The 20,737-nt window shown below is 35.1% G+C and overlaps 1 protein-coding gene across 4 annotated transcripts in view; it reads right to left on the reverse strand.

The window, feature by feature from the left end:
- The window catches only part of CEP83 (centrosomal protein 83), a 120,664-nt gene that overhangs the window by 73,024 nt on the left and 26,903 nt on the right, over positions 1–20,737 (reverse strand). For 3 of the 4 annotated variants that reach the window (XM_060656759.2, XM_060656755.3, XM_078449612.1), the window contains exons 2-4: positions 10,669–10,942; positions 9,880–10,030; positions 1,211–1,303 (exon numbers count right to left, since the gene is read on the reverse strand). In XM_060656759.2, coding sequence (XP_060512742.1) covers positions 1,211–1,303; positions 9,880–10,030; positions 10,669–10,841 — 417 coding nt within the window. In that variant the 5' untranslated portion in view covers positions 10,842–10,942. Of the gene's footprint in view, positions 1–1,210; positions 1,304–9,879; positions 10,031–10,668; positions 10,943–13,086; positions 13,216–20,737 lie in introns of all 4 variants that reach the window. The other variant, XM_060656757.3, reaches the window with a different exon arrangement.

The following is a 20,737-nucleotide window of genomic DNA, read 5'->3' on the forward strand; positions in this document are numbered from 1 at the left end:
ATTTCAACATTCATCAGGTAATTAAGTCATAAGAATGCCTCCTAAAATACTCAGATCACTGTAAGTCTTTAGCTGAAAGATTTCTCTAAGCCAGTTTACAAGCCAAGAAAATGGGTTTCATGATTTTATTAGAAACATATTTTTTTTTAAGGTTTTACTTAACTTGATTGCCTATTTTAAGTCTAAGTGGCTTTGTTTACATCCCAAAATTAAGTCTCCTCTCAACCGTAATGCTTTGGTTATCACCAGGAGGATATTCAAAAGACAACTTTATCAGGCCAATAATCCATTTATAAAAGCGGATTCTACAACTGTTTCTGTGCAATGCAGCATCACTAAACTACAGCTTTCCAAACGGATTCATCTGGAAGGGGACAATATTCATTTGTTATGTGTAAGTCCTGGTCTATTTGTTAAATAAGGTTGCATATATAAGTTGTCAAGCATAGTACTTAATATACGTCATCTTTTCCTATTCCATTGATTAAACATTTAGTCATATTATACCAATATCTCATAAAAGGAAGGAAACCTTTCAATCTAAAGGAAAACTGTAACAAATTTTTATTTTTATGAGGTTGCATGAAATATACTCTTTTGTTCCACAAATATTAATTGAGCACCTACTGTATGCTAGGAACCATTCTAGGAACTTGGAATATACAATGAACCAAACAGATAAAGGTTCCTTCTCTCATGCAACTTACATTCTAGAGATGGTAATATAGAAAATATAAATATTATACATCATATGAGAACATGATTAGTACTAGAGAAAAATAAAAAGTAGAGGAGGGTAAATGGGGGTCCAAAGGTCTAAGAAGTGATGGGAAAGGCAGGAAGAAAATTAAATGGAAATACTAGTCAAAGTTGGCCTCATTGAGAAAGTGACATTTCAATAAAGACTTAAAAGAGAGGAGGAAGTTGGCCAAGAGATATCTGGAAGGACACTGTTCATGTCACAAGTAAGAGCTAACACAAAGATTCTTGATTTGTTCCATTTCTGGAGTGCCAAAGAAACATCAAAGAAGCCAAAGTGGATGGAGGAAAGGAAGTCGGACAGATAAAGGGACCTCATCTTGTACAGCCCTAAAAGTAAGGATTCTTGAGTTAGAAGAGGTGCTACTGCAAGGCTTCTAAGAAGGGGGATAATGGTTTTAATCAGTCATATAAAGACAAATGCACAGTTCCTTCCATATAAATTACTTACTTCATCCAGATTCCTAAAACGTTCCCTCATTGGAGTTTCTAATTCTTGTTGTATCTGGGCTCGTAACAGTTCCAACTTTTGTGGAGTTAACACCTAATATGTAGAGAAATATAAAACAATTCTAAATATGAAATCACAAATATTAAAATCAAGAATTCACCAAGTTTCAACACCTAAATAAAACAATAAAATTCAATTCATAGAAATGATGCAATATACTTAACTTTACAGTAATCACTACATAAATAGAACCATTATTTGAAACAATACTTTAAGATCACAATTTTAGGGCCTCAGAGATGTCAAAAATGCCATTAACATGAGGTAAAGATACTCCCTATTATTACTATGACTGTTGAGAATAACTATGTTGGCAGCCTAGGTTACCATGCATGATACAACAGCTAACTATTTTCTAAAGCAATTAAAATAAAGGGGTAATAATTTGGTATATCACAGAGAATTCTTAAGACATTTTGTTTAAGTTTATTTCTTTTTGCGAGACAGAGGGTGTGTGGGGGAGGGACAGAGAGAGAGGGAGACACAGAATCCAAAGCAGGTTCCAGGCTCTGAGCTGTCAGCACAGGGCTCGAACCCACAAACCAGGAGATCATGACCTGAGCCAATGTTGGACACTTAACCAACTGAGCCACCTAGACGCCCCTCTTCAGATTTATTTATTTTTTTTTTTTTTTTTAATTTTTTATCTTCAGACTTCTTATTTTCAATCAGAAAAGGCTGATTTTTACTCTGGCCACCAAAACAAGGTTCCTCCCTATTATAGCTCTCTGACAGAACTCAGATTTTAGGAAGTAATTACGTATTTAAGTAAGCTCTGTAAGGGCAAACACAATCCCTATTCACCATGGTGTATTTCCAACACCACACACTACTGCCTGGCACATAGATCACTCAATTATTATTTCTTGAAAAAATGAACGAATACTGGTTATAAGACAAAAACCTAGTTTATATTTACATTAATCTCTGAAAATGAAGAATAATACTCAGTTTAATTCATTCATTTATTCATCAATACTCCACACAGCCAGAAACTTTCCAGAATACTTACTATACATAGTACTCTGCAATATATTATATAATCTACATAACATGCTGTTCTAAATACCTTACATGCATTTACCAATTTATTTAAACCTTGCAATGATCCTCAATGTAGCTATATTATCATCCTTTTTTTATAGAAACTGAAGTATACACAGAGCCTAACTTTCTAAAGATCACAAAAACTCACAGGAAACATTTCTAACTCTGTAAGAAGTTCAAACTCTCATATGAAAAATAACTTATGCATACAAATAACTACAAAAATAACCAATATAAGCTCATCAAACAGGTAAAAAGAGAAGATTTCATGTATAGAAATAGTGCCACATCAAAGGAATAGGAAAACTAAAGCTTCAATAGAACACAAAAACTAAGAATGGATAACATTTTAAATTCCTTGGGGAGAAAAATGATCCTCAAAGTTAAGCTAAAGGCATTTTGAATTGAACCACACTAAGCACCATAGACAATTTAGAATCCTGGATCCCTGTGCATTAATACTCTCTAGATACTGTGATGATCAAGGCCATGTTGAAACATTTCCAAATGCCACCTAGCAGAGCTGCACCCTGGCTAGAAACAAAAGGGAAGGGTACAGAGTAGAAAATTCCTAGGTATGAGGTTTACACTCTTATAATTTACTCAGTATTCAGTAGTACTTTTAAAAAAAAAAAGTTTTTTACTTAAAATGAATATAATTACATAAATAAAATAATTGAAACAAAAAATATTAAAAACCTAAGTCTTTTTTACTTCAGTCATCCAGTTTCCCTCTTAAGAAGCTATCATTGCTAGGGGCGCCTGGGTGGCTCGGTCGGTTAAGCGTCCAACTTCAGCCCAGGTCACGATCTCATGGTCCATGAGTTCTCATGGTCTGTGAGTTCGAGCCCCGTGTCGGGCTCTGGGCTGACAGCTCAGAGCCTGGAGCCTGCTTCGGATTCTGTGTCTCCCTCTCTCTTTGACCCTCCCCCGTTCATGCTCTGTCTCTCTCTGTCTCAAAAATAAATAAACATTAAAAAAAAAAAAAGAAGCTATCATTGCTAATTTTTATGTATTCTTCTTGAAATAATATACAAATATATACACACACACACAACTTTTAATTTTTACATAAAGAAAGGCATGCTATACATATGTCTCTGTGCCTTGGTTATTCACTGAAGGTATTCAAGCTTAAGAATGGCATCACCATATCTACATTTTAGGAAGAAGCAAAATGGATCAAAACCTTTGGCAGGAGAAAACTGGTGACTATGGGGGGAAAACAATTTCAGTGAATGGAGTTGGGAAACCAGATAGAAAGCTCTTGCTACAATCTGGTTTATGATATCAAGAGTCTGGGTAATATCATCAGGAGTCCAAACTGAGAAGAGGTGGTAATTAAAAGGAACAGAGTAATAATAGATAAGCCTTATTTGATTCCTGTTTCAAAAAAACCAACTTTAAGCAAGCAAAACTGTGGGAAAATGAGGGAAATGTCAACAAAGATGCAATATAAAAAAGATATTAAGGAATAAGTACTTTTAGGTATGATAATGGCATTATGACTATGCTTTTAAAGGAGAGATTGCCTTGGGATGTAATAAAGATACATACGAAAATGTTTTGAGTGGAGATAATATGATTTGTGTCAAAATAATCCAGAGTGGTTCAAGGACAGAGCAGGGATGTCAGAAGATAAAACAAGACTGGTTGAGAGATGGTAATTATTGAAATGATTGATGGTGGGTGATGGGTATGTGAGGATGCAATACAACCACCCTCCCTACCTCAGGGCTTGTTTGAGACTTCTGTGATTAAAGGTTAATTGGAAATAAAAGTGCTTCCACTTCCAACAGATGGCATAAAAGAAATCAGATTTATTCTCCTGCTAGAATAAAAGAAGAGACAAAAATCCGTTTTCAAGACAATGGGCCTAATAAAGCAACAGAGATCTCTGAGAGACAAACAACAAAGAAAGTAAGCTTTGAGAATGCTGCCAGGCCACAGGAAGGGATATCCAGGCGATGTCTGATGGACTCTCTGACCTAAGCAAATGGAACGGAGAATCCAGGAGGAGCAATGTGGCAAGAGTCACAAGACAGGGTACCAGAAAAGAGGGTGGCACACAAAATTATGAAGACCTGCAAAAGGTCCCTGTTGACTCATTCAGTAGAGTACCCCAATCAGCACATGCATGTATAGAAAATATTTAATTAAGGCCAGGTAAAGAACAATCTGAAAGAATTAGATGGATAAGTAATCTGAGCTCACACAGAGGTATGAATAGTTGTTTTTCCCAAAAGTCAGGCTGAAAAACTTCATTTCACTGAGAAATGAGTACTGAGAAGGTTCTCAGTATTGACAAATAAGGAGCACTAAACATTAACCTGCTCTCAACCAATCTTAAAAGCAAGACTCAGAAAGATGAAACTGCTTCCAAGTAACTGTCCCAGAACAGTTTTTGTCCCAGAGTTTGTCCCAGAACAAAGCTCAAGAGTATTTACCAGAACACAAAACCATCTAGTATTCAAAATAAAATTAACAATGTCTAGCATCCAAAAAAATTTATCAGACATGCAAAGAAGCAGGAAAATATTACCCACAATAAACAAGAAAATCAACCAACCAAAACCAACTCAGAAGTGATACAGATTTGAGAATTAGCAAAGACATTAAAAGTTATTATAATTGAATTCCATATGTTCAAAAAGCTAGAGAAAATATTGAACATGTTAAGTAGATATAAGGAAGGTATGAAAAAGATCAAAATTGGACTTCAGATTAAAAACTACGATTTCTGAAATGAAAATACACCATACGGGATTAATGGCTGCTTAGACACTGGAGAAGAAAAAAGATCAGTGAACTTGAAGACATGACACCAGAATCTATCCAAAATGCAACAAGGAGACAAAAAAGATTGAAAATAAATGAACTGAGAGTGAACTATGGTAGAACTTTAAGTAGCCTAATAATGGGATCACCAAGGAGATCAAAGAAGGCAGAAAACACTTTTTTCTGAAGTAATGTACAACAATTTTCTATATGTGATAAAAACTGTAAGCCCATAGACCAAAGAAGCTCAATAAATCCTAAGTACCAGAAAGATGAAGTACAAGGCATGTCAATCAAATTGCTCAATATCAGCAATAAAGAGGAGGGCCTGGCTGGCTCAGTCAGTAGAGTGTGCAACTCTTAAAATCAGAGTCGTACTTCAAGCCCCACATTGGGTGTGGAGCCTACTTAAAAAAATAAATTCAGCAATAAAGAGAAAATCTTAAGAGCAGCCAAGAAAAAAGAAGACTCACTGCATACACAGAACAAAGATAAGAATGACAGCAAATTTCTTATGTGAAAAAATATCTGTGAAAAGAGAGAGCAATACCTTTAAAGTACTAGGGAGACAGTCAACCTAGAAATCAATACTCAGCAAAAATACCTTTAAAATCAATTATTTTTTGATATATAAGAGCTGAAAAAAATTCTCACCAATAGATCTGTACTATAAGAAATGTTAAAGAAAATCTTTAAGAAAGTAGAAAAATAATACAAATGGAAATATGGATCTACACAAAGGAGAAAAGAACACCGAAGTTGGTAACTACACAAGAGTCTTATGATCTACAAGCTCTCTGATAAAAGTCTCTGTAAGATTTTTTTTTTATCTCTTAAGAATCTTCTAAAAAACAAGCACACATACTAAAAAAAAAAAAAAAAAAAAATCTATCCTCCTCCCTCCCCCCACGAAACACACATAGAGTTAAGAGAGTTTTCCCCATGCTATTTTAGGAGGAAAGTATGCTGTGTCTTAGACTTCTAATGGAATACTGCCACCACTTGTCTCAAAAGAAATTTAACAAAAATGTGTCATTACCTATATTAAATCTGTATTATACCAACACTTGTTATGTTGATAAAAAACAGACCAATTATTTTCCAAAGAATGTTTTAACTTAAGAAGGCAAATATTGCTGTGCCAGAGGTTCTTAACAAGTTAATGACAAACTGAATAATGAATTTTGCTGAGCTTCCTAGCGGCCAAATAAAATGGGAAAAAACTGGCTTATAAAGTTTCAATTGCCTGGCAGCATAAAGAAAGCACATACATTTCTGGTAAAGTAACTTTTAAAATTTGTATCAGAAAATATATCAAATAACTCATATTAAAAAAAAAGGTTTGGCTAACATGGTACATAACAATAACAATAGCTAACATGTTCTAACTACTTATTATATCAAAGCACTGTACCAACACTTCCTATGCATTGTCTCATTTCATCTTTACAATCATCCTAAAAGTCCGACACTATTACTATTCCCATTCGCTACAACTACACCAATGAGACAGAAATATTCTGACTGTCTTTTCTATCACTTTTCTATAAAAGCCAAAGGGGTATTAAATCTTAACTCAGAAAAGGCATTCTGCAGGTAGACAAGATAATACATGTTTATTCTGAAAATCATCTTTCATAAACATTTATTAAAATATTTCTTGCTGATTCTGCTTTGTTGAATTGACTTTATTCAACCCACGATTTGTACAAATTGCAAACATCCATAAAGCAAACAGCTACATTGCTTCAACATGTATATAAATATATAGAGAGATCTTTCTTTAGCTTATTTTTGCCAGATACATATCATATAGAAACCAGTTATGTTTATCTTGAAAAACAGAAACTTTACCAGATAAATTATATTTGCCAATGAACATCTGGGAAGTTACCACATGGAGAAATGTCCTAAGTTATTTTGTGTAGATCCAAGGAATAGCACAAGAACCAACAGAGAGACCACAGGGAGGATGATTTCATTTCAACCTGAGCGGGAAAATATTTAACACACTCCAATCCATAAATGGAATTGGATCACTTTAAACATTCACTGGGTTCTCTTGCACTGAAAGCAATGAAGCAGAGAATAAAAATCCCTGTGTCACAAATGTTCTAAAAAGGAATTCTGCTTTGGATAGTGTGTTAGTTTCCTAGAGCTACCATAACAAAATACCACAAACTAGGTATCTTAAAACAACAGAAATTTATTGTCTCACAGGCTAGAAGTCCAAAATCAAGGTGCCAGCAAGGCCACACTCCCTCTGAAAACAGTAGGGAAGGATCCTTCTTTGCATCACTCTAGCTCCTGGTGGAGTGCTGGTGATCCTGGCCATTCCTTGGCAGTTGCAGCACTTGGATCTCTGCTTCTGTCACTATAGGATTATTCTCCCCACCTCCCCCGCTGCCCTCACCCATGTTTCTGTCTTTGTGTCTGTTCTCCACTTCTTCTAAAGACACCAGTCATACTGGATTAAGGACCCATCATCCTTCAGTATGGCCTCATCTTAACTAATCACATCTGCAAAGACTCTATTTTCAAACAAGGTCACATTCTGACGTACCGAGCATTAGAAATTCAACATACCTTTTTGGCAGACAGAATTTAACTCATGACAGACAGGAAAAAATGAGAGAATTATCTAAGATGCTTAAGCTTTAGGTACATATGAGAGAAGAACATTGTATTATATATGAACAGAACATTTCCAATTCATTCATTTGTTCTATTTACTCATGTCATTCATTTGACAAATATTTGCTACTATAAAATATATAAATACAAATATAAATATACTTGAGCACTGGAGACACACTGAAAAAAGCTCCTGCCCTACGGAGGCTGCATTCAAATAGAGTAAAAACGGCCATCATTTAGGAGTATCTATCTATTCTGTCAGACATTGTACTAAAAATCTACATGTTATCTCATTAGTCTTCACAACAACCTGTTAGTTAACAACTTTTACCCTCTTTACATGACAAAACGAAGGCATAAAAACCACTGTTTGTTGAAGGCCATCATCTCATTGGTGAATTGACCCATTTTTGGTTATAAAAATCACCTTTTTATCTTAAGTGACACTCTTTTTGTCTAGAAGTCTATTTTATCCGATACTAACATAAACACTCCAGTCTTCTTAAGCTTATTGTTTGTATGCACTTGGTACAAATAGCACGTCTAGAAGTTACTCTGAAGAAACAGAGTAATTATATGTGCAATGCCTAAAGAATACTTTGAATTCCTTGGGTTCAGTGCTCACTGATTCTCATTTACGTAGGTCTCTGACTATTGCAAAACAAATTAATCCACCAATTCTATAGGCTTGAATTACATTTCCCTACTCAACTCCTATTTCTGAGGTTTTTATTTGTTTAAATGTCTCAAATATACCTAGGAATGAAACAGCACAGGAGAGGCTCCAACCCAAGCTTAATGGTGGTGTTTCCAACAACGGAAGATTTCAAGACACTGAATGACCAACTTTTAACACTGCTGTCAAAGAAATCCATGAATTGGGTGATAACGCCATACTTACTAGATGAAAGGTAGCTTTTTACTCTATCAACTTACAATTCCAATATTAAAAATACCTTATTATTTGTACCAAGCACTTGATAAGCAGAAATACACAGTTGGTGTCACTTAGAGATTAAATGAATACAGGAGAATTATCACTGCTAATATCTACTAATTTTTAATTTATGGTAAGTTTGGTGCTATAGTTAAGTTTGGCTCTGGTCTATTTTCTAGGCAAATGAGAAATGAAACTATAATCAGTACTTCAGTATCAACTATTTTTTGCTTTAGAAAGACCATTTACCTTCCATTACACACATAAATTATGTGCCCATATTGTTTTCATAGTCTTTTAAGTGGCCCCTTAAAAATAACTATCAGTCTTGTGAACTATACCTCAATAATAAAAATAATTTTTAATAAAAAATAAAACCTCGAAAAAACCTATAAGTCTTTTTTAAGCTCAGTTTCAATCATAATACTTAAAGGAGAATTAGTAAAACTTTAAAAAATACTCTTTAACTCTGAATATTTATCAATTCAAACCAGCCTTTCCCCTAATTATTCTGAATAGCACAATACCTAAATCAGAACAGGTAATTTAATACAAATTTGCATAAAATAACAGCTTCATGGTTAAACCCTATGTGGTAGCTAACATTCTAGAATATATGAAAGAATATTAAATTATACCACCTGGAAATATAGCAAAATACTCATTAAGAATACAGGCAGAACTCACCAAATTTACCAGTATCTGACTACTTTTGTACCATAGGCACAAAGGGCAGGCTTCCCCAAGATGGGCCAGTTGGCATGAAGATTATTTTGACTTCAAAGTAATCAAAACCCCACAGATTCAGGAAAAGCTCTTTACTTCTCCCTCAACTGCCTAAATTTAATTGGAAAGGAGAACCTATACCAAGAGGAGAGCTATTAACAGAGGTTCCTCTGTTAATAAATTTGACCACTTAACAGGGCAACCTTTGTCTTCCAAACATCTCCTCTCACCATCCTGATAATGATCTTCTTTCCCCTGTATCCCCAGACTTTATGGGTCTCCCTAGCTCAGGATGTCACATAAGCATCCTGTTGCCTGCCTTTGGAATTTTGTGTGTGTGGATTCTGAATACTTACCAAACTAAATTTGATTTTCTTTTGTTAATTTGTCTCATATCCATTTGATTCTTAGTCCAGCTTAGAAATACTTTGAGGTGCAGAGGAAATTTCTTCCCAATAGTACTCACTGAAATATATCTCCTTACCTGCAGTTTCATTTCTTCTAAGTCTTTAGTTTTCTCTACTAATTCCCCTCGTAGCTCTTCAAGCAGCAGCTGAAATTTTTCCTGGTGAGTTTGCTTTTCATTTAATAGGCGCTTGAGTTCATTTTGTGACTTTATGTACTCATCTTGCAACCTGATTTTTTTTAAAAAAGAACTCAATTTTAAGGATATCCTTTACTTTCTAATGACCTTACTTTATGTAAAATCAACCAACACTACAGAACAAGACCTTATTCCATTAAATTCACAAACATCTTTTCTTTATAGAGTTTCACTTAATTATTAACACTGTAGTTTATAAATACAATTTTACTTACGGGGCGCCTGGTGGCTCAGTTGGTTAAGCATCTGACTCTTGATTTCAGCTCAGGATATGATCTCACGGTTCATGGGTATGAACTTCGTGTCATGCTCTGCACTAACAGTGTGGAGCCTGCTTGGGATTCTCTCTTCCCTCTCTCTGCCCTCCCCCCACCCTCTCTTTTTCAAAATAAATACAATTTTACTTGAGGGGGAAAAACACACTTAGCCACCTAGATACATTTAATTTTCTAGGTCTTGCTACTTTCAAAGCAAAACTTTTATCAACTCAAAAAACACTTGAGATCATGGTTAGTTTTGAATTAACTAATTTTAAAGCGAAAATTTTACTATTAAAAAGTTTTAAAACTATATACTGCAAACTAACAAAAATATACTGTATGTTCCAGAACAAATTCAGACAAAAAAATATTTAATAAGGCCCCTCACCTCCAAATTTAAGCAACTTACCTTGTGTGTTCAGCTTTAAGAGTCTGATAGTTAGTTTTATGATGTTCACATCGTAACCTTTCATCAATTAACATTTTTTGCACCTCAGACTGAGAATATGTCAGCCCACTGTCTCCACCAGGAGGAAATGTGGTGGGAAAAGTGTCCATACTGTTAAGTGAGCAAATCACCATGTAAAAGTAAGTTCTGGCTTCCTTATTGTCTTAGTTTTCTTTTCAAGAGTATTTTCCACTTCCTTCTTGCTAAGACAGACACTCAGGATACCAAATTATACCTGCACAGAGAAATGAACTTGGTTAGTGATGAGTTAAACTCTTTCAGTGTTACAGTCTTTTTATCATTTCTTGTTATTCAACTATCATTTCTATAACAAAGCCCAATTTTCAGATTTCTAATTGTTCATAAAACAAAAAGAACAAAGTTGAATCATACCTTAACAAATTTTCTTTACTTCCACACCAAGCTTATGTGACCATCAATTTCACATCTTCAAGTACTGACCTAACTAGAACTACCAACTTTTCCAGTTTAGGTCCTCTTGGATTCACAAACCACAGATAGTTCCTGAAGCTACTGGGGTAAACTTGAAAGAAAGATCCTAGTACAAAATCCACACTGTGAAATCAGGGGAAAAACCATCTGTAACTTGGCAAATGGCTAGAGAAAATTATAATGTTCACAAAGATGACCTCCAACAAGTAACTATGTCTGTGATTAATCCTACAAAGGGTCTTTTATTTGACACAAGGTGAGCTGTACTCATGCTATTGACTCAGAAGAGAAATCAGTCCACACACAAATGTTGATCACCTATGTGTTTGCGCTGTACTATGAACACGAAACTAAATCACCCCAGGTATCCCCAAAAGCACTGATCCAGGATTATGAAAGTAACTAAATGTTTTTCTAGAAGTAAAAAATAAGGACAAAGTGTTCTTATTGTAAATAATTAAAAATGAAAGTTTTAATCAAAACAATTCTGCCCCATTTAGCTTTCTTAATCTTTGTCAAGACTATTTTATCTTTCCCTAATAGCATCTCCACTGGTCATGGGTTATCATGAAATACCTTTTCTTTCTACAAGAAAAGATCTTTAGCATACACAAACCAATGGCAAATTACTCAGTCGCTCTTGTATTATACCATTTCTGATAAATTAATGTGATGTCTGCATATTACCTAAGATGACTTTTAAACTAAAATAAAGTTACTTTGGTTTCCTGTCAAATCACATTTTAACAGAAGGAAAGAAGTCCTTCAAGAAAACTTCACATATTATTCATGTTAAATGTGCAACAGTGCACTGTTTGTAGCAGCTGCCACGGTATTATCCTGTCAAAAGTATACATGTGTCAGGGAATTAACTAACTGGATCATAAAACTGGCATATAATTTTGAGTCTGCTTTTTGATCCAAACTAATTTTTAAGAGATAGAAACATGCAATGTTAACTTATCTCATACTTTCTAATGATACCACCAAAAGGCATTATAAGGCTTTAATTTTAATTAGCTAAAAGCTTAAACTACATAAGAAAAAACCAACAGCTACCCTTTAGTCCCACTACTAGTGAAACAAAGATTTCCAAGATAAAATGAATAATTTTATTTTCTATTCTAGTTGACAGCAAATATTCTAACTCCTACGTTAAAATGGAAGTTAAGGGTGGCTCAGTCAGTTGAGCTTCCGACTCTCGATTCCAGCTCAGGTCATGATCTCATCGTTCGTAGGTTCGTGCCCCACGTCAGGCTCTGTGCTGACAATGCTAAGCCTGCTTGGAATTCTCTCTCCCACTCCCTCTGCCCCTCCCCCCCACCCACGTGCACATGCATGCGTACCTTCTCTCTCTCAAAACAAATAAAATAAAATGGAAGTTAAGTCCCCATAGAAATAAAATTCAATAAGACCTGGATATTTTAGGAAAATAGAGTTAATGATTTAAATTCTTCCCTTCTGGCAGTAAAATCTACTACAAGTAGTTTTCAGGACTTCACTAATTGCAGGATATCCATTTCTTAATCAGCACAACCATTACCTTGTTAACCTTAAAAAAACAAAAATAAAAACAAAACAAAACAAAACAAAAAGCAGTGTTTCTTCTTCTAGCTGGTATAGTAAAGTGGCATCCAGGTACAAGGTCAAGTCCATCTCTTCCTGTTGGGTCTACAATTGGTAGGGAATGAGAGCTCCCCTTGCTGAACCTCCCAACTTCATTTTAATGAGGTTTCCCTTTATTAGTTTTCATAATGTCATCTCCAAATCTAGTTCTGTTGCAAATGTATCTGTATTGCCCTCTGGTATTTTCTTGACTCAAGTTATGAACTCCTGGGTTTCATCTGCCAATAGTCTTTTTCAGACTTTTCTCCCCTGTTAATTTCAGAATCACAGAAAACTATCTGCTTATTTGCCAAGTCTTACCAAGGTCAGAATGAATTTTTTATCTGTTTTTGGGTATTTTGCAGATATATTGTCCTCCAGTTCAGCAGTAATCAATTTATCAATGAAAATCTTGGAAAATATAGTTATGGTAGTCCTCCAAGAAGATATCTAGTAACATAGACAGAAAGGCCTCATAAAACATAAGTCTTTCTCTGAACTTCAAAAGTGGTTCCACAATTCTATATTCAAGCTTACAAAGAAACAACTTCTAAATTTCATGCTAATTATATAAGCAGGCTTTTAGCAAAAAACAAAAATCCCAATTAGCTTAAACACTGTGGGAAGTGTTTTACCAATCTCTTATACCAAGAAATCTGAAGATAGCCTTCACTTCCAGTAGTAAAGGACTAGGTAATTTAGATCATGCTTCCTATGACAAGAAAATCTGGACATATGTTTTAAAAATCTGCTTGAAGACACTGGAAAACTAACGAGAGAATAAATATTTACTGAAATGGGAAAAAGGGAAGATGTGAACGCAGAAAGAGGAGACTGGAATTTGGGACCACTGTTCTCCTAGGGGCATTTGCCAGTTCCAGAGACTGGGAGACTGAATGCCTTCTGACAGTCTTCATATTCAAAGACACAGACTAGAACAGCAAGGAGAAGGCCTGGTGAACACCCCCCTCCATTTTGGATACAGACTTTAAAGGCTTACCCTTATTATTGCTACTAAGGGTAATTCAGGTGAATTATATTAGAATAGGCTGCAACTTGCTCTAAAAAACAATTTTACAAATAAATATGACACAATAAAATTTTTTTAGAAATTTTAAAACTCAAGTCATGGGAAGATAAGAGAACATGAACTAAAGTCACAAGAAGCAAAAGTATTTAAATAGATAACATGAGGGGCGCCTGGGTGGCTCAGTCGGTTAAGCATCCGACTTTGGCTCAGGTCATGATCTCGCGGTCCGTGAGTTCAAGCCCCGCATCAGGCTCTGTGCTGACAGCTCAGAGCCTGGAGCCTGTTTCAAATCCTGTGTCTCCCTCTCTCTCTGACCCTCCCCCATTCATGCTGTCTCTCCCTGTCTCAAAAATAAATAAACGTTAAAAAATAAAAATAAAAAAATAGATAACATGAGAGCCTCACTATTAGAGTTGTTAGACAACGATTCTAAAAGAAATTTTCTTATATCAATATTATGTATAAGACAATAGGAAACAAGGTTGAGAATCTTGCAAGAGAATTCAAAACCATAAAAAGGAACCAATGTAAACTCTAACACTGAAAAATCCTATAACCAAAAGTAAAAACTCAATGCACAAGCAGCATAACAGCCAAGATAAAACATACTTTAAGAAGGAATTAGAAGTTAAAAGAAAATATTCAAGATAAATTAGGAAGAGAAAGAAGAATGAAAAATACAAAAAAGGAAATAAATACAGAAAATAAAGTTAAAATGTCATTCTAACAGATATGCCATTGAGTCCCAGAAGGAGAGAGAAGAGTATAGAAGCAATACCTGCAAAATAAATAGGTAAATAGATACTTGAGAACCTCCCCCCAAAATGTTCTAAAAACCCCAAAGACATAAATAAAAAGAATTCCACCTACATCACATTAAGAAATCTGCACCTAAGAACATCACCTTAAGATCTTCCTAAAGAAAAAGGGAAAATCTTAAGATCAGTCCAGAAAAGAGACGTGTCTTGAAAATAAGCAATAGAACTGACTTCAACAATGAAAGCCAGAACACGATACCTTTATAGTACTGAAAGAAAATAACTGCCAAACTAACATTCTATAAATATAGCAAAAAAAAGGAAAATCTTTAGAGAATAGTGGTAAAATAAAGACATTTTCAGACAAATGGAACAAATTCATCCCAGAAGATGCACAGCAAAAGAAACAGTAAAGGAGTCTTCCATACACAAGGAAAATTACCTTAGATATGAACTGGACAATGCAAAAATAAAGATAATTGGAAATATGTGCATAATTCTAATTGGACACAGACTGCATAAAATAATACCTTAGGATTTCTTAACAGATATAGTCTTATAATACATAAAGAAATGGCATCTAAGTCAGTAAAGGTAGAATTACAAGTGTTACAGAGCCCTTGCCCTGTATAGGAAAGGCTAAAAGTATCAATGAATATTACACTTTGAGAAGTCAAAGATGCATAATATAATCACTAGGAAAGGGGTGGGAAAATTATAGCTCATGAGCCACATTTGGCCTGTATTCTTCTTTTGCATAGTCCCAAGCCAAGAATGTTTTAAGAGCTTGAAAAAAAAAAAAAAAGAAAAACAATGAATACAGATGAAAAAATCCTCAACAAAATATTAACAAGTTGAATCCAATAATGTATAAAAAGATTTATACATCATGACCAAGTAGAATTTATTCCAGGCATGCAAAGCTGGTTCAACATTTAAAAAACGTCAATTAACGTAACCCATTACACGAATAGACTAAAGCAAAAAAATCACATGATCTTATCAATAGATGCAGAAAAAGTACTTGACAAAATCCAATACCCATTCATAATTTTAAAAACTCAACAAACTAGGTATGGAGGGGAGCTTTCTCAACTAGATAAAGAACATGTATAAAAACTCTACAGCTAACATCATAGAGGTGAGAAAATAGAAATTTTTCCACTAAGATCAAGAACAAATAAAAACGTCCCCTCTCACCACTTCTTTTCAATATCATAATGGGAAGTCTTAGCTAATGTATTAAGCCAAAAAAATAAAATAAAACACATACAAATACAGAAGGAAGAAATAAAACGGTCTTTCTTTGCACAGGACATGATTATCTGTGTAGAAGATCAAATTTTTAAAAAATACTCCTGGAACTGATAAACATTATAGCAAGGCTGCAGGATAGAGTTAACACAAAAAAGTCTATCAGGGCACCTGGGTGTCTGAGTCAGTTAAGAGTCCAACTCTTGGTTTTGGCTCAGGTCATGATCTCATGGTTCCCAAGTTCAAGCCCCCCAGCGGGCTCTGCACTGACAGTGCAGAGCGTGCTTTGGATTCTCTCTCTCTCCCTCTCTCTGCCCCTCCCACATTCTCTCTCTCTCAAAATAAACACATAAACAAACAAAAAAAGTCTATCACTTTCCTATGTATCAGCAATGAACAGAAGAAATTTGCAATTTAAAATACCATTTACATTAGTACTCCCCAAAATGAAATAGCTATAAACTTAACAAAACATGTACATTTTTTAATATGAGGAAAATTACTAAACTTTGATGGAAAAAAAACAACAACAAAGAACTAAATAAATGGAAAGATACTCTATGTTCATGGATAGGAAGACTCAATACTGCCAAGATGTAAGTTCTTCCCAACTTGATGGACAGATTCAATACGACCCCCAAAAGTTATTTTGTGGATATCAACAAACTAATTCTAAAGTTTATGCACAGAGACAAGAGACACAGAATAGCCAATACAATATTGCATAAGAACAGTCAGAGGACTGACACTATCTGACTTTGAAACTTACCATAAAAGCAAAAGTATGAGAGTGTGATATTGAAAAAAATAACAAATAGATTACTGGAACAGAAGAGTCCACATATAGACTAAACTATAGTCAACCGATCTTTGACACAGGAGCACATGCAAAAGTAATGCACGTGCCAAAAAAAAGTGGATCTAGGTAGATGTTATACCTTCCACAAAAATTAGCTCAAATGTACATAAATATAAAATGCAAAACTATCAAATTCCTGGAACATAACAAAGGTCCCTGGTATGACAGTGACTTTTTAAATACACAACCAAGGGCAAGATCCATGAAAGAAATAACTGGTGAGTTACACTTCATTAAAATTTAAAACTTCTGCTCTGTGGGAGCTCCTGGGTGGCTCAGTCAGTTAAACATCTGACTTGGGCTCAGGTCATGATCTCACGGTGAGTTCGAGCCCTGAATCGGGCTCTGGGCTGACCGCTCGGAGCCTAGAGCCTGCAATGGATTTTGTGTCTGCCTCTCTTTCTTCCCTTCCCCTGCTCACACTCTGTCTTTCTCTCTCTCAAAAATAAATAAACATTAAAACTTCTATTCTGTGAATGACACTGTCAAGAGAATGAGAAGAGAAGTCATAGACTGGGAGGAAATATTTGAGAAAGACCTATCTGATAAAGGGCTATTAAGCAAAATACACAAAGTCAGACTCAACAATAAGAAAACAAACAACTGAATTAAACAATGGCCCAAAGGCCTTAACACACCTCTCACCAAAGAAAGTACACAAATGGCAAATAAGCATATGAAAAGATGTTCAACAACGTAAGTCATTAGGGAATTGCAAATTTAAACAATAAGGTACTACTAAAAACCTATCAGAATGGCCCAAATACAAACAATGACAACACCAAATGCTGGTGAAAATGTGGAATAACAGGAACTCTAATTTATTAGTCTTACCATATAGTCCAACAGCACTCTGTGTTATTTACCCAAATTAGATGAAAACTTACATTCACACACACACAAAAAAAATTGCACATGAATGCTTATAGCAGCTTTATTCATAATTGCCAAACCTTGGAAGCAACCAAGATGTCCTTTAGTAGGTGAATGGATAAACTGTTGTATATCTCAACAACAGAGTATTATTCAGCCCAAAAAAGAAATGACCATCAAGCCACAATAAGATGTGAAGGAAACCTTAAGTGCATATTACTAAGTGAAAGAACCCAATCTAAAAGGGATACATACTGTTGGATTCCAACTATATGACATTCTGGAAGAGATGAAAAGGTACAGCATATAAGATTTTTAGAGCAGTGAAATTATTCTGTAGAATATTATTATCACAGAATACATGCCCACATACATTTGTTAAAACTCAGAATATACAACACCAAGAGTGAACCTTAATGTAAACTATGGACTAAGAGTGATAGTGACATGTCAGTATAGGTTCATCAATTGTAACAAACGTAGCACTCTTCTGGGAGATGATGTTCTTGGTGTTAATAGTGGGGGAGGCTGTGCATGTTTGATGCAAGGGGTACATGGGAATTCTCTGTAGTTTCTGCTCAATTTTTATACAAACCTAAAACAACTTTGAAAAAGGAAAGAAAGAAGGTAGAGAGGGGGAAAAGAACACATAACAGAAACTATACATGGCCTGAAGAATCTAAAATATTTACTTATCTGATTCTTCATATTAAGTTTCCTGAACCTATCTGTGGGATAACCACTAAGAATGCTAAACGGGTGGAAAACTTTTAATTACTCAAATCACTCTAATAAAGGGTTTCTCAACCTTTACACTACTGATATTTTAGACCAGATAATTCTTTGTGGGAAGGGGGCTTTCCTGTACATTGTAGAATATTTAGTAACATATTCCTCATCTCTACCTATTAGATGCTAGTAGTACTCCTCCCCCCACTAGTCAAAAACAAAAGGTCTCCACATTTTACCAAATGTACCCTAGAGAGGCAAAAATCACCTCTGTCCTTCCTTTGAGAATCACCCCTCCATTAAGAATTCTATTTATTTTTTTAATGTTTATTTATTTTGAGAGAGCAAGCAGGGGAGGGGCAGAGAGAGGGAGACACAGAAACCAAAGCAGGTTCCAGGCTCTGAGCTGTCAGCACAAAGCCCGACACAGGCTCAAACCCACAAACCACAAGACCATTACCTGAGCCGAAGTCAGACGCTTGACCAACTAAGCCACCAGGTGCACCAAGAATTCCATTTAAAAGAAGGCAAGCAGGGAGATAAGATGGAACATAAATAAGCAGGAAAACAGAAACAGTTACACAATAGACTTAGACACATATCATTAATTACTCTAAAGTAGATAGATTAATGCTTCAAATAAGAAACGTAAAAAAAATCACCCAACTATATATCTTTTTATATGACTTTTTAAAACATAAGGACATGAAGACTGAAAAAAACCCCAAAAATATAATTAAGCATTAATCTAAAGATAGATGACAGAATTACATTAATATCAGATAAAGTAGAATTTAAGGTCAAAAAATAATAACAATCAACAGAAACAGTAGAGTAGATGAAGTAAGACATTTGTAATGATAAAAGATTAAATACATCAGAAAGGTATGACAATTTTATACACAAATAAAGTAGAAGGGGTCAGAATTACAGGGTAAATAGATAGATTCAGAATCACAGGGGTATAATTTAACCACTATTCTTGGTAACCAGTAAAAAAGCACAAAAAAGTAATCAGCAAGAATATAGACAACTTAATCAATATAATTAACCCACCTGACCTAACATATATAGAATACTATTCCCAGAACTATAGAATACACATTCCTTATAAACATACATGTCACATTTATAAATACTGACTACATGCTGGGTATTTTTTAAAAATCTAAAAAAAATTTTAAAAACAAAATTATACAGACTATTTTTCTGGCCACAGTGCAATTAAACTAAAACTCAACAGAAAAAAGTAACTGAAAAGCTATATATGCCTAGAAAGAATACATTTCTAAACAACATGAATTAAAGAGAAGGTCACAACAGAAATCAGAAAATATCTAGAAGTAAATGAAAACTGATAAGACATCTTAAAACTTTTGTAATAAAGACTTCTGCTTCTGGGATGATGGAGCAGATGTATATTTCCCTATATAATCCCACTAATACAAATAAATGTCCTGAACGGTATACATATATAAAACAACTCTCAAAAATGGAGACCAGCAACCAAACCGGCTAAAAACCTCAGAATATCAAAATTGACACACAGGTGGGTTCCCAGGGATTCCTTTTCATATATGATATCCAACCTGGAGCTAAACAAGGTGGCAATGGTTTCAGACTTGGGGAAGGGGCAAAAAAAAAAAAAAAAAAAAAGGCCTTAACAAAAGCCTGCTCTCTTAGCCAAAGAAAGAAGAAAGGGGAAACCTAGCAAGACAAAAATGTTTTAGACAATAAAATCTACTCCAGGAAAATACTACAGAAAAAACTGTGACTCCACCACCAACCGTGCCAGCAAAGGCCAGATTGTTAGGAGGTACTCTAATATCCTGCCAGCTTGCATGGTATATAAGAAGGTCAACAAGGAAGTTGGGACTTTTATCCCTGCTGAGTGGTAATAAAGTCCCATGCTTCTGTAATGTCAGTGGAGACTATGCAGGAAACCTGAACTTTCCACCCTACCAACAGTAAGGAAGAGCACCTACCTCACACTGTTGAAGAGCCATCAGATAAGTGCTAGTCGAGAGTTAGGTCTGGCACTACCACTCAGTGGTAACAAGGCTACTCTTTCTAGGGTGACAGTGGGGACCACCTGAGGAGCCAGAACTCCATGGCACCCAGCAATAATGATGATCACCCACAACTCAGGTGACAACAGAAGCCAACAGGGGAACCTAGACTTCTACCCCTTATCTGGCAATAATGGGGCATTTCCCCCCTTTCCTGTGCCAGAGAAGTGTCAGGAAAAGCCAGAAATAGTAAACAGTCTCATAACATAATACCCTACATGTCCAGGTTTCAAAAGAAAATCACTAGTCACACCAAGAATGAGAAAGGTCTCAAACTGAAAGTAAAAGGACAAGTGATGGATGCCAACACTAAGAGAAAAAATATGTTAAAGTTATCTGGCAAAGATTTTAAATAAGCCATGCTAAAAATATTTCAATGAATAATTACAAACAAGCCTGA

This window comes from Panthera onca, chromosome B4, assembly GCF_046562875.1.
Source record: "Panthera onca isolate mPanOnc1 chromosome B4, mPanOnc1 haplotype 2, whole genome shotgun sequence".
In the NCBI taxonomy this organism is placed as follows: Eukaryota; Metazoa; Chordata; class Mammalia; order Carnivora; family Felidae; genus Panthera; species Panthera onca.